The sequence below is a fragment of the Haliotis cracherodii genome, unplaced genomic scaffold (genome assembly GCF_022045235.1).
Source record: "Haliotis cracherodii isolate W230 unplaced genomic scaffold, xgHalCrac1.p SCAF_28, whole genome shotgun sequence".
NCBI lineage: Eukaryota > Metazoa > Mollusca > Gastropoda > Lepetellida > Haliotidae > Haliotis > Haliotis cracherodii.
In genome coordinates this window covers 1,479,685-1,495,333 of record NW_027266284.1, presented here as the reverse complement: position 1 = coordinate 1,495,333, position 15,649 = coordinate 1,479,685, and the positions used below count along the sequence as shown (strand labels likewise).

Below are 15,649 nucleotides of genomic sequence, written 5' to 3'. Positions count from 1 at the left end.
GTGGACTGTTTCATTAGAGGACAGTATCATCCCAATGTTATATTCTTTAAACTGTAAGGAACATCATTACAGTGACAAAAATTCATGTAAACTGGGATGGAAATTAACCAAGAGTGCCGCCTTGCCCAAATAGTGAAAACATCCAGCAATATCCCCACAACTATTTGAAATTCTACTAGTCCTTAGGATACCTTTAACATTAACAAAACTGGATGGGCTAGCCGGAGGGGGCTCATTTCCATCCCTGCATTTGGTAAAGCTGTTTCTCAGTTATTAAATATATTTCATTTGCACAACATCTTCAGCAATGGACAAAGTGGACAAAGTGCAGTGGATGGTGCGGTACAGAAGCTTATAGTTATAAGCATCAATATTTAGATCATACATTTTAAAGGTATTTTCATTTTACTGGCACCAGGGTTTACCCAGGAAAAATAAGTGGTGGGCCTATACAAGAGAATATCACTCATGGGCCAGCATGAATGGGATTCTTACTAAAGGTAACAAAGTTTCTACAAATATTAATGAAATTTATGATTTTTTATTATCGTTTTTAAATACATGTCAAAGACAATAACAATAATCATTTGTCAATATATGTCACTGATCAGTGTGCATTTTGATTACAGTTAAAAATATTACCAATACTGTAATGACCATTATTCATGTGTACGTTTTTATTCTCTTTAATCAATCATGATCTAACAAAAAATGACATTGTTACACAAATCTTTGAATAAAACTGCAGAATGAGTCTTCGTAAAAGTGAAAGTCGGCGGACTCAAAGTACAAAATGCATTGAATAAGCGACTTATTAACCTGGTAAACCCACAGCAATCGTATGATAATATTCCCTTGCGAGATGCGAGACCTTGCATTTTCATTGGCTGGTCCTAATATGCATATTATGTATGACCCTGTGGCATGTGTAAAAATTGTATTGCATTTATTCTCTTATAAGTGAGCAAGAAATAACAATCACTCACTATTTCTCCAGCCAGAAATTATTTAAAGAGATTCTTCTTATGAGTTGTCCCTGTTTATGTCACCATTAATGCAATATGAGTGTTGTGACTAAAAGTGTTGTGAGTTAATGAGTCTCAACACATGAAAGTGAAACTTAGAAATCCAAGGCATTATAAACAAATGCTTGGTGGCATTTACAATTGTAAGTTATAAATGGATATGCACAAACTGCTAGATTGTAATGATATTACTGTCACGTTTGATATTTATCAATGACAGATTGGCATATGTAATGCAATAATGTAATGTAATGCGTAGTGAAAACACCTCCCAACGCAATCCTTGCCAGCATGAACAAATATGAATCTCACTGAGTTGCTACACATCATATATATGTATAGTTATATATATTTCAAGACCTTGTAGTTCCATAGAACCTTTTTTTTAGGGTTTATGGCAATTTGCATTTATTTATTTCTTATTTTGATTTGACTGTTGTGAACACATTTGAGTCCTGTTACAGTGCTAGATAACCTAATTGCAGTCAAAAGTTAACAAGTAACAAACAACATGCCATAAGCTCGCATGGACCTTCAGTCCAAGTGATGAAGATAAAAATGAGTGAGTCATGTCATTGGCTCATGCAAAGACAACTTACACTTCTTGAAATACATAATGCCAGACGGAGTGCATTTAGTTGTTCTATAATACAAAGGAGAGCCTAACCATTATTATTGTAAACTTTTCTACATGCATTGAGAGATTAAACCTCTTCAAGATTTCTTATGATAACAAAATGTTACATCTAATTATACATAAATAATTTTTCATTTAAATGCTGTCATGAAACAATAACTTTGATGACTGATGAGTATAACCGGGAAGGTCCCATCAATAGGACATTAACTGGGCCTTTGAAATCTACTAGCCTTACAGTATCCAATATAGAATATGTTATGACTGATGAAAGAGCACATTAACATGGAGTTTATTGACATATGTAGTTTGTTCCAGTCACTGTTGGTGAAGTGGTGTCGTCATGCCACGAGGGTCAGGTCCTGGGCCGGTGGGTGCTTCTAGGTTTACTTGCAGCTGAGAAAGCCATCTTTTGGTAGAGTTGTCATCTTTAAGACATGTGGCAAATGTACTGTCTTTGAGTTGGTCTGGTAGGCACTGGCGCAAAGCTTCACATGCTCTGTAAAAGATAGTAAAAGTTTCTGAACATTTTAGTTGTAAATGACGTTTCAAAAATATTTTATTTATTTAAATTTTTTACAAACCTGTAGAGGTTATGAATTCTCTGATGAAATCCTCCTTGGGGAACTTATTGCATTTTCCTTGATCAAGAAAATCTACATGACATAGTTATAACCATTTTTCCTTAATAAAATGTTACCACACAAAAAACTTCGTTTTTGTATGATATACGACCACCTTTACAGTGCCTCACCCTCCACGGCAGCCTGCGCCAGGTGGAGTAACTCTCATCCAAATCACTTTCCATATGTCTAATGCTGACGGAATGTGGGGAGGTGGGTTGCCGTGCCCCAAGAAGGATTTCATCAGAGAATTCATAACCTCTACAGGTTTGTAAAATTCTCTTTCAGATTAAATCCTCCTTGGGGCACTTATTGCATGAAGATAGACTCCTAAAGATAATCTAGGAAGTGGCATCTGTCAGCAACGAGCATAAATAAATACATCGTATTCTGATTATTTCAATGAATAAAAAAAGAGTTCAATAAATGGAACCAACCTTATCGTGAGGCACCACCGTCAAGAGGCGGGGGCTAGAGACAGGGCGTGGTCGACCATATACTATGAACTAGCCATTATTTGTGGCTTATCAAGAACTCCAAACACCCCCCCTGCTTTGTTTGAACAAGTGAGATAGGGGCGAAGATCCCGCGAGACTTAACCTGTGCAAAACTAGGTCAGAGGTTCCCCGAGGATCGAAGGAGTGCGTGTGCAGATACAAGTATTATTGAGTAGTAAGGACTGATATTTCTCGAAGGCTCAATCGGCTAGAGATGTAGAACTTTGCCCAGTTCGGAGAACTGACTGACCAAGCCGAGCACGCTCGCTTGAGTGTTTGTCGAGTTGGTAACGTTTGATGAACGTGCTCGGCTGGTTCCAAATAGCCGCGGAGCAGATCTCCTCAATGGGCTGAGCTGCGGCGTACGCTTGTGACGTAGCCACTGCTCTAACCGAATGAGCCTTCAACCTGGTAGGGGGGTCCCTGCCTTGAAGCGTATACACTGTACAAATGGTTAAAACTATCCACCTCGAGATAGATTGTTTGCTCGCAGGTGAGCCAGCCTTCCTACCGCCGCAGCAGCAAAATAGTTGGTTATCCTTACGGATACCCTTAGTTCTGCTGATATAGGCCTTGAGGGTCCTGCGGACATCCAAGACATGAACATGTCTTGCAGTGGTCCCTGACGAGGAAGGCTGTGAATAGGAGGCGTCACGTGGAAGGCGTGTGTGACCTTAGGACGGTAAGAGTCCGGCAGCTGAATACTGACTCTGTCCCGGTGGAAGACAGTTAGTTTGGGATCGGCTGACATTGCATGAATGTCGCCTACCTGTCTGCTGGACGTTACCGCCACAAGGGACGCCGTCTTCCAGCTCAACAGCTGAAGAGAGAGACGACAGATCCCGAAAGGAAGGACCGGACAGCCAATCAAGAACGATTGGCAAGTCCCAACAGGCGGACAGGCGGTCGGATCCTGTCCACACCTGCTAAAAAGCGCTACACTAATGGGTGTGCAATCAGAAGTGCCCCGTCGACAGGGACTTGAAAAGCTGCAATAAAAGTAGAGTACCCCGGACTGTCATTGCGGCCAGACCATCATCTAGTCACGACTGGAGGAACTCAAGCATGGCTACGAGATCTGCAGAAAAGGGATCTGCAATCCCTCTATCGACACACCAGCGCGCATAGCAGGCCCATCTATCCTCGTACTGAACGTTTGTCGAATCCCTCCGCAACTCGTGCAGGAATACCGCTCTTCTGGAGGCGATTCCTGACAGTGGCCAAGCAACCCATAGAATCCTGGGATTCGGGTGGATGGCCCCATTCTGGGATAGGAGGTCCGGTCGTAAAGGTAATAGAACAGGAGGCTGAGCCCAAAACCTGAGTATTACTGGAAACCAACTCTGCGCCAACCAAAGAGGTGCCAGGAGCACAAGTAGTCGCACAGGCTGAGTGGCTAGCTGAGGTAGGACCTTGGAAATCAGATGGACTGGTGGGAATGCCCACAGAACTCTGTCCGTCTAGCTGGAAGGCATCTGGTGCCACCGACCTCGGGTTGGGGACTGGGGAGCAGAGCGTTGGTGTCTGGTGATTCACCCCAGATGCTTAGTCCACCTGGAATGACCCGTATAATCGGGAGATAATCCACTTGTGAGGAGCGAGGATCCGGCAAGAAAGAGCGTCCACACAGATGTTGTCCACCCCTGGGAGATAAACAGGTATCACCCTGATATCGTGAGTGTCGCACCATAGGAGGAACTGCCACGTCTCTTGGAGAAGCGACGGAGACAAAGTCCCCCCCTGCTTCCGGATGTAAGTCATCGCTGTTTGGTTGTCCATCTCTATAAGTTTGTTCAGCCTTAGGTCTGAACCCTCCGTCTTTTTTGGTGACTAGGAAATACTTCGAGTAGAAGCCCTCGTTTTCCTGTCCCTTGGGAACCGGTTCGATCGCAGCTTTCATAAGAAGTGCGTCGACGGAGGAACTCCGCCTTCTCTTGGGTAGCAGGCACCGGAGTGTGCTTTATCTCGGAGAAGGGGGGCGGATGGTGTTTCCACCGAGGCAAATGGCCATCCCTGATAGTGGACAGGTTCTAGGGATTGGATGTAACTGTCTCCCGTTCCTTGAGGAATAGAGCCAGTCGGCTGCCTACGGGGACATCTGGTTTGAGGCAGTGGATCCCGGTTTTCTGCAGTTTGAGAACTGGTGACTGTGGGTCCACCCGGGGTTCAAGGGAACCCACCTGGCTCAGGGCCACAGATCCACTAGTGGAAGCCTCGGCCTCGGAGAAGGCGTCTGGCTCAGCTAGGGAAAAAGGTGCAGAGGAAGTGACCGGGCCAGTGCCAGTCACCCCTCCGCTGGGGAGCGACCTCGAGCCGGAGCCGAAGCCCGGTCTCGGATCGTCCCCGAGGCCAAGTGGCCTGTCTCAACCGACGCCGGGCATTCCACAGGGCCTCAAGGCCGCATCCGGTGCCGACAACAGGGAATGCCCAGCCCGCAGCTCCTCTCGGAGTTGGGACTTAACCTCCTCCATCATCGACGCCATCTGCGACTTAAGTAAAGCAGAAATGTCTGCCAAAGAAGGTGCAGGAGAGGGTGCAGGTGTAGGAACCTCGGGGACCCTAGAGCCCTCTCCCGCAGCCCTTGTAGCAGAAGGAGTAGATTTAGCCTTGTTTTTAACCCTTTTTAGAAGGCGGGGAATGGCCTTCTTGGAGTGAATGTCCACCCCCGCATCAAATAGACCATTAAAGTGTATGAGGTCAGCTTGCCAACGCTTCATAGTTCTCGGGGTAAACTCCCGGCAGATGGGGCATGACTGATCGTCATGCCCCCTTTCTACCAAACACTTCAGGCAGCTTGAATGCTGGTCCTGGGGTGGGATCCCGAACAAAGTTTGAAGGTCTGTAAAAAAGACCGTAAATTCTGAGTTGGGTTGGGGGCGGGAAAATAGTGTATCAGCGCGATATTAAAGATCGGAAAGATACATGCAAAATTGTGAAAACAGAAGCAAAGGCTAAAGTAGAATGTGATTTGTAACGCAATACTAATAGCCAATGTCCGTTGTATAATTTTTAACACCAAAGGGGCGTGTTACGCGCTAAGGTGTAAAACCCGTAAAAAAGGTAAGTGTAGTTATAATCTAGCACACCACCTTGGGTTTATGTAAAGGAAAACCTGTAGTTCAATTCTGTATGATATAATAAAAAACCAAGCCGTTTTGATGGCCTTGGTTTACATGTGTCAGACAGTGGAACTACAAAATGGACGCCATTACGGCCATTTGAATTCAAATATACCGTGCACGTGGCATTTCTTCTATTAGAATTACAACACTATAACTTTACAATGCGAGGTATGACGCCTTTGCAAGAAAAGAAATGTACCATACATACAGTTTGGTCAGTCATGGTCTCTCAGAGAACGATTAGGTTCTTGAAACTTTCTTGAAATAATCAAACGTCTTGACAGTCAGATGACATAAAGGACAGTGATTTGGGTGAGAGTTACTCCTCCTGGCGCGGGGCGCCGTGGAGGGTGAGGCACTGTAAAGGTGGTCGTATATCATACAAAAACGAAGTTTTTTGTGTGTAACATTTTATTGAGGAAAATGATTAAATGTTAACTATTGCAATAGTAGAAAACAGTAGCTATTGCAATGGCAATAGTTGGTTGGCAATAGCACAATAGTTCTTTTTACACAATAGTCACACCCACTGAACATATACTACATGTCATTCCATTTTGTACATAATTTTGCTGAGTAATTACCATAAATTGATTTCTTAATTGGATTCAAACCTCTTGAACAAATTCAGATATCATCATCAGGTGGGAACAAACATGTTAAGTTTCTGCTTCATTGGTCCTGTGTTTACAGATGGCACCATCAATTGCTGGATGCCAGACAAGAAGGACATGACAAAAGCTCACTTGACTTTCAAGTGAGCTGAAAGTGTATGTTTATGACACATGGATTATGGACTACTTGCACCGACACATGCGTTAAGAACTGGTTGTCTTGTTTTCTGCTACATTTGAATCATTTATCTTGTGCATGTAAATGAAAAGTTGTCATGAAAGATCAAATTCATCTGCATAAAAGTCGACATATAACCATGATTTTTTTGTGTGAGTGAGTGAGTGAGTTGGGTTTAACACCACTTTTAACAGTATTACAGTTATATCGCGGCGTGTCAGCTTCATGTGGGAGGAAAGCCCGAAGTGATGCAGGTCTCAGACGTTTACCACTTCGGTGAAACCCACGAGCACGGGTATGGTGCTGACAAACCTAGAAACATAATCGGGGCGATCTGGGATTCGAACCTACAATCATAGGTTTCTGGCATGCCAAGGGGACGCAACTCTGCACAGCGAATCGCAGCGCCTTAGACGACTAGGCCACCCGTGCCACCGAATTTTATGTGAGTGAATGAGATGTGACATACATGTTAACAGTGAACACTTACCTAGGATTATCGGACAACCTCAGGTAGCATCTCACCACATGCTTGAGCAACCTGGCTGATGGCTCTTTGGACAAATGTAGCACCATTTTACCCTGAAAAGATTGAAACATTCGGGCAGCTATTTCTAAAACAAAGAACGCACAAACAAGGTTCTGTCTTGATTTATGACAATATACTTATTCAGCTGCTTCAGTCAAACAGTATCAGAGGAGAAGATATTTAAGATCATGGCCCTGCTCTTTAAACTGCAAAGATCAATGTCAGTGTTTCTGTGAGTAACAGGGCCAGATATCTTTTAAGTGCTGTCAGTCACTAGCTGTTTTCGCTTTGGCTTTGACCAGCCGAATAATTAAAATGTTGGCCTGCTGTCTGGGGACAGTTTGAGCCTGCTTGAACTTAATTTTGCTGTTTAATCCTATATCAATACTTTTAGGTCTTTGATAGGCATTTAGAAGTTGGGAGAACATGACTTTAAGATTCTTTTATGGATAGCAACTTCATTTTTATTCTTTGTACAACAATTCAAAGCTACTTCTTGCTCCTGATGGACAACTCGTCCTATAGACTAGACAGATAAATCATTCCTGGTCTGGCCAGTGAAGTTCTTTAAGACTGGTTGTACACTTACATTACTCAGACATAAGGCTTAGCATCTCTTGTTTCACTCAGTTACAGCTATCAACCTCAACCGCAGTGATTGACTACGCTAGAGTGAGAAGAGGATAATACCAGACAAGGTTTTTAAAACCAATTCTCTACAATATATCTGCAGACAAAGGTTCGCGAGCAGAAGGTTAATGACACCGTCGAAACAGCCTCTTCTTGTGATAACTTCAATGTTGCAGTCATAATTCTCTACAGACGAATCTATTATCCCTCGTATTTCGGAACCATGATGTTAGAACAAATAAAGAAGCTTGAAGATTCAGTTATATATTCTTGTAACTACACGATACAGCATGCGTTCCAGTCGGATGCTAGTATCAAGCCATGCACCTGCGATGACGGGCTGCTGTCAGCTGTGGAGCCAGTATGAGTGGTCCAAACTGGTGTAGGCCCTGTATATCTGTACCTAAGGTTAAGTGAGGCAAACACTGTGTCTGACTTCCCGAATTAACCAATCAACAGTTGCTATGTCATGCCATGGTCCATGCCACTGCCTTTGTCTCATGCAGGTTAGAGGCAATTGGGGTGGTACACCCCCAAATGTGGGGACCAACCATCTGATACATGTATTCTGGGGCAGCCTTGGATTTTGTCGAAAAAGAAAATGATCACCGAAATTTTTTTTGAACTGTTCATTATAAGAACTTATATAAGAGTAAAGATGTGTTTGTCATTTAAAACAGTTTGTACTATTTTTATGTTGATGACTAGATTATGTGTACTGTTAATGTTACGTATTATTCCTTTAACCTTTAGCCTGCTGAACTGTTTTAGCATAAGGCCCTGTAAAGAGGATGGACGATTTCAAACAGTCGGTGCTTCATAAAGCAAGTCAGTGCTTCTTAAATTATCAAATTTCTGTAAATTGATTTCAATAATCATATCTCTGCTATCTTAAATTTAACCAAGTATAAATTTGATTTTTTTTTTAATTTGCAAATAACAACACATTACAACATTAAACAGAAAAAAACTTAATATTTAAAGTCATCATGTCAGCAGCAGAGATACGAACATTCAGGCTAATCTGACGTGTCATGTAACAAAATTTGCAGGAAACAATAAATGACTCATAAATATTCACCAAACCTAATTTCAAGTGTTTTGTTTGAATATTTATGATACACGAAAATACAAATCTCGTGCTGTGATGCTAGCAGACGTATGAAATTCAAACATGGTGCGCTTCGTCTGACGTCAGCATTACTTAATGCTATTTTAATATCAACAAAACTTACATTGCCTTCATATATATGTCTTAGGGAGTAGTGAACTTTACCTGCCTCACTTTTTTCGGATTTCAATTAGCCACACTTGGAGGATCGAACTTGCATTTTGCAAGCTTGAAGCTAAGCTAGGTTTATGAAATAATCTAATCGGCCAACACACGATGGGCTCTATCATAAATTATTAGTGCTCGTTTACCAAGTCATCAGCACTCTATTGTTTCACTTTTATGCTCATGCGCAGTAGCCATTTTCTCCGTGAAACTCCAAATTTGATAAAAGTGTTCAGAGTTTCCTGAAATTAGATTTGATTTATTCTTTAAAAGAGATAGCTAACTGATATCCTACCTCACAACTTCCCCAAAGGATCGTAAAAGGGCATCTAACCCTAAAGATCATAAAGGTTTGTTTGTTTGGGTAGTGGTACCATCCTTAGGGTCATGAAGGTGTTTCATGGAAAACGGATATCTAACCCTAATACGCTTACCCTGACACAACTAACCCTATGGATCGAAGAGGCATGTGAGCCATAGTCGGCAACCTGATCCAATTAGTACTATGGTAAGCTGAGCCTGGGAAATGGAAATCGGGCAGTCCCTAAAACCCTTGTCAGCATTAGCCTCGTCGTCTCGTGCTATGGACCAAGATCTTTCCGAGACCAATGCCAATAGGATCGATAGTTTCCAGATGATGGTAGATTTCCAACATAGGCACATTGACCACATGTGCAATCACCTTCAGGCGGTTTGAGCTGAGATTACCGCCACCCGCCATCTGGTGTATCTGGCCTTATCCAATTGAGATTCTTAACTTAAGCGCCTGCTGCTTCGTCAGCCATGGTAGGCCTCAACATTATTTAATGGTCCCATAACTGACATGCATACAAAAGACAGCACTCAAGCCTCTGGACATTTGGCCAACGTACATCAAAGTCTGGGAATTATCAGCCCAGGCACTCATCCCTCAAGGACCAGACAGACCACCGATCAGTCATCCTTTCGTGACAAAGGACAGGGGAGGGGCAGAGGCCAAGGCTCCTATCAATCCCATAGGGGGAGTTCCCAGGGTAGGAGCAAGGACCAAAGTGGAAACATTGACCAAGTGGGATTCAAACAAGATGCGGATGAAACACAACCTTGCACTGTTCAGCAAACGTTACCTGGAGTGTCCTCGTCTCATTACCTCAGGGGCAGCATCTATGCTTACGATTCCCTGATCAGCCTCCGCTACAAGTGAGCGGTCCTACCACTTGGCATTTCAGTGGAGCCGTGGCTTTTTAATTACCAGCTTTACCAAGCCAATAGCCGCCTATTGAGTTGTACATAGAAGACTGCATACTGAATCATCCAGAAGCGGGAATATTAACCCCTCATTGGGACTTCACCAGGATAGTCAAAGAGGCAAATATGGAACTAATCCCATCCTACTGACTCCAATTCATAGGAGGGCTATTTCAGACAGATCTAGAGCTCTTCAGGGCCAAGGTGACAGATGGATAAAAATCTTAAGCCATGGCACATCAACAACCTTGAGTTGGAGGCACTCATACCAGTGATAACACATTGGCAGGAGCGCCTTCGAAACACGGATCGTCAAATGACCAGGATTCGGGAACTGCAAGCTTTATCACATTCATTTAGGGCTTAAGGACCAGAAGACCAAAAAGTGTCTTTGCCAAAAAAACCACATATTTGTCATTCCCTGAACACTCTTTGGTTAAGTGCTTGAAATTTTCAGTGTCACAAATTATTTCTTCAAAATTTCATAAGGATTTTTCTTTAATGGACCAGTGTCAAACCATCTGAAAAGTTAGATTGAATCATAAGCCCTCTTTTCACAAGTATCCATATTTTTCAGAAAAACATTTCTACTATTAGAACAAAACATGAGCCGTCTATCTGTTGGGTTACGTAAAGAAATACTCGTTTTTTAATGTGAAAAGGAATTTTACTGACGAGAAATTTTTTTTTTATCCCAGTGTTCCAAGAAATCAAAATGAAATGTAGTGGGTTTTTTACCCTTATCGGTATGTAATTTTGTACCTAGAATAATTTTGTATTAGTTTCAAAGATACACATTACTTTTAGAACCCAAAAGTTAATTTATTATCACTTTCCTATCAAAACAAAACTAGTAAAATCCTAGATATATTAAATATTTGTATACTTATTCTGCCTAAGTCCTTAAAGGGGCACTGTTCTAAAGCAATTCCCCGGGATTGGTGGTTGCCTTTGTTATTGTTTTTTCCTTGTGAGTACCCAGATGATACGCAACTGAGCATGACAAGAGACTGGGCTACCGTCTGCAAGGACAGCTGAATAAACTTGGAAGCAATAATTGTTTTACTCATTTTTGAACACTGATTGGTTAACATTGATCTAAAAAGATTTCGACAAAGGGCGCATGTTAATTAATTTCTTCAGCCTAAACAAACAGACAAAAAGAATCTCATCGGATGTCGTCATTTGGAAATAGTTATAATTGATTGTCATAGTTTAATAATAAAAGAATATCCATGCAGTGAAAGCATTTTCGGATTTCGGATGGCGTCGATAATATGATTACTACTCCCTTGTTGTCATCTACGTTTTCTCGTATAACCCTACACTTGTTTGTATTTGTTGACATTCGCTTGATGCTCAGTTAATGAATTTATTACAGGTATAATTAGTGGTAGCACCTCTCAGAATACCTGACAAAGGTTCCCATTTGGCATTTATTGTGTCTGGGGTAATTATTCAATCTAAATCCAGGTTTGAAGTGAGGTGAAATGTGTGTTATGTAATATGGATATGGCAGCCCAGCATGAGATGAATTATCAGTTGATTTACTTTTTTGAAAATTTTTTGATCGTTCCTAGTCATCAAAGGATTAACAGAAAATACATTGATTGATTAATCACTGTTATCTTGCCAGTGGATATGTCAAAAGTGAGTGTTTACATGTCTAGGTTTACTAAAACAAAGGGAATACACTCATACCATGGCGTGAAGTGCCAATGTAAAAACACCATACTTTCTTCAAAGGGTTAACCGATAATATATTGATTGATTGCTCATTGTTATCTAACTCAAAGGATTTTTTTAGGAACCGTGAATAGTTGTCACATGGGCTTTCTTAGTCGACGTTTGAGACATGACACCTATGTGAAACACCTGAAACAATTTAAATGATCAGTTGAGAAACGAACACCGGTCCTACTAAATAACGCCCGGAAGTTTCTGGCCACTGCACATGGCAAACACGTACGACAGTTGATATTCTCACAATCTTACCAAACTGAGAAAGACATGTTTTATTGACTGCACTGTATTTTAAACTCCTGGATGTCTGATGAAGCCTCCCGGACTTTTCCGAATGTCTGACAAAACCTCCCAGACGTTTCTGGATGCCCCCGGACGTTCCCAGGCGTCCTCGGACGTTAAATAGTAGGACCCACGAACACGGGTTATAATATCCCGAAACGCTATATATTTTTAAAAATATCTGATTGTTACAGAGACACGTGACATCGAATGAGTTCCTTTGTACAGCTGCAGATGTGTGGGATATTGTTCCTTTGTGTTGATATTCACGGATACATTCCTCAAACAAGAAAGCTGCCTAAAATTATACACATACATTTGGTAGGTTGTAATTATGATATTTGCATTTTGTTTTCCTTCATTTGCTGTAGCATTGGACAGATTCATTCCTGTTCCCCTACATCTTGGTTGGGAAATTCTTCGATGTGCGATAGACGTTGTTTTCACAAGTCTTTTCCTTTGTAAGCAAGTATATATTACTGTCAATTTGTAAAATGTGATTTTCTCAGGCAATTTATAAAATGTGTAAATATTTCAGTCATTTTGACTGAAAAATCTGTCCATTTCTTTAACAGATTGACTTAAACTGATTAAGACGATCAAAAGGGCCTATAAACATCACAATAGATTATTATGTAGGATTAGAAGCCAAACAATAAAGAAATGTACTTTTCATCGTAACATTTTCAGTCTCTTGGTGATGATATTAAACATAAAAATGTTTGGAGTTTGTTTTCATAATAATACAGATGGACATATTTTTCAGTCGATTTGTAAAATAACTGAATATTCAGGCGTTTAATAAATTTCCTAAGTGAAAATTTTGCACATTTGGACTGTGAAAAATATATACACAATAAAATAAGCAATGCTCAGGAGAAATATTTATTTTGTGTTGCAAGTCAAAATAGTGTAAACGCAAATCGCACAATTACCAAGCAAGTTCGTCACCATTACCGATGCTACCCACAAAGATACCTACATTTCCTTATTATTTCCAAAACTGTATTTCATTTGGTTGATAGATGTGACCATACGCCCTTATACTATCAATAAAAGTGACAAATGCGCTTATGAATTGCACAGCACAGGTCGCGAACTAGTCTAGGTTTCTGCTATATCATACGGGTACTCACGGGGAAAAAACAATAACAAAGGCAACAAAGGGGAATTTCTTTAGATCAGTGCCCCTTTAATGCATATTACTGCTTTTTCATGACAGAAAGAAGAGGTGTGTGAAGTATTGCTGAAGAAGAAGTTGTTTCAACTAGCTGTGAGGATAACCCTATCGTGGGCAGGAAGCTCTGCAATAGATGGGTCCCTTTTGATGCAGTAATGCAGGATAAGTATACAAATACAAAAAATGTCAAGGATTTTACTAGATTTTTTAACTTATCCTGCATTTCTCCTAAATGCATCTGTATCCGACGGAAAATGGTGGAGGGCATACCTTCAGATGTGGCCTTCCATCTGTACTCTCCAAGATCCCTCAGCCAATCAGCTAAGGCAAAGCTCAGCGTCTAAATAACCATTCCTTTTGACAGGGAAGGAGAGAGTCTTGTATGGTGGATATCCAAGTATCGATACAATCATAGAGCATAAATTGAACTAAAATTTACAATTGACCTACCAAGCAGCAATGTGTGTAGCATGTAGCCTTCTAGTCAAATGTGGTATGCACCAGTGAGGTTGAGAGGCTGGCTCTGGAAAGGCGAGGACATCACTGGTACCTAGTAGCAGTGTCCTGTTGGGCCACCACTAACCGGCCAAAGCTGTGTGTCGCTTGCATGTCTTCTAAAGCGACATCTCATAGGTTGTGACTGGCGAAGACTGTATCAGAATGTTCCATAATGGCACGTATGGAGCAATTGCTGTGTAGTGCCATGGTGGATGCGACCACCCTTATCTCATGAGGGTTTCTGGCTCTTGGCAGGCCCAGACCCGACGATTCGTAGGCTTGGAGGATGACAGCTCTGAGCCAAAGGGCGATGGTGTTGCTGCTGACTTCCGCTTGCGATGTTGCTGATACCGGAATGAAGAGACCGCTGGGTTGTTTGCTGCAATCCAGAGATTGGTTGATGAAACAGCGCAGTGCTCTCACTGGACATAGAAGGAGCTCTTGCTCATCCTCCGCTCCTCCTATTGATGATAGTGGTGGGATAAGGAAGAATTTGTCGGGCTGTCCTGGGAGCTGGTTCTTGGTGATAAAGTCCCTACACAGTCCTAGTTGAACAGCTCTGTGCGCTCCCAGCTTGAACCTGCCCTGTACACGTCTAGTCCGTGGATCTCACCATGCATCGCCAATGGTCTTTTTCATCAGGTTGTGGAACAACTACGAATGAAGTGGCTCAAATGGCGCGCCTCTCAGGCAGGTCAGGACGACATTCAGGTCACAGGCTGGGGGGGTGGGGTGGGGGGGGGGCTGAATTTCGCCTTCTGGGCTTCACAATGGAAAGAGCAAAGTAGGCCTTGGAGTTGGAATTTTTGAAATATTGTGATTTTCCGGAATCACTAAAACAGAGGTGAGGTGAAGATATGTAGTAATGGTGCTGCCCTTTTAATCGCCATTTTGGTTCATGACATTTTGCTTTGCAGAAACATTCGAAGGAGAACCACTAGTCGTCGTAGACTCCTGGTGAAGCCAGTGTAATGGCCTTTGCTATGGACCAGATGTGTACATGAAACTTGTCTGGTGCCGGATGTGGTCGCTTGCTGTGTGGATGAACCAGTAGGTCAGCTATCTCTCTGAGATCAAGCCTGGGAAGGAGTACGGGAGTACAGAAGGCAGAAAAACGTACGCTTTTAGCCCTTCAAAATGAATGCTAAAGGCATTGACCACCCAAGCCTGCAGATCTGGGACCAGTGATACAAAGGTGTGGATCTGGTAGCGGATCTGGTAGCGGATCTGGAGCTTCAACTCTGTTGGGGCGACCTTCCCCGGTTGGGATAGAGCATCTGCCAGAATGTTTCGGCAGCCCAGGATGAGTTGAAACCGTAATTGAAGCCCAAGCTGGTCGACCAGGTTGAAGAACCGGATCGTCTGCTGACGCAGTGAGTGGGAGTCATTCCCTGGTTCCGGAGACACCCAAATGATGGTGATGTTGTCTGTCGAGATTCACATTATGAAGGGTCTGCTTCCAGTTCGAGGTTGTTGATGAGCCAAACTTTTTGTACGGTGGACCACAACCCCGAGGCAACCTGTCCTTCCAGCAGCGCTCCCCAAGCTTGAAGAGAGGCATCAATGAATAGGTGCGACAAGGTCGTTA

The 15,649-nt window shown here is 42.3% G+C and overlaps 1 protein-coding gene across 1 annotated transcript in view; it reads right to left on the bottom strand.

Moving 5' to 3' along the window:
• Window positions 1–472: 472 nt before the first annotated feature.
• The window catches only part of LOC139473348 (CCR4-NOT transcription complex subunit 9-like), an 80,487-nt gene continuing 65,310 nt past the window's right edge, over window positions 473–15,649 (bottom strand). The window contains exons 8-9 of the mRNA XM_071255876.1: window positions 7,187–7,278; window positions 473–2,161 (exon numbers count right to left, since the gene is read on the bottom strand). Of these exons, the coding sequence (XP_071111977.1) occupies window positions 1,981–2,161; window positions 7,187–7,278 (273 nt within the window). The 3' untranslated portion in view covers window positions 473–1,980. The remainder of the gene's footprint in view (window positions 2,162–7,186; window positions 7,279–15,649) is intronic.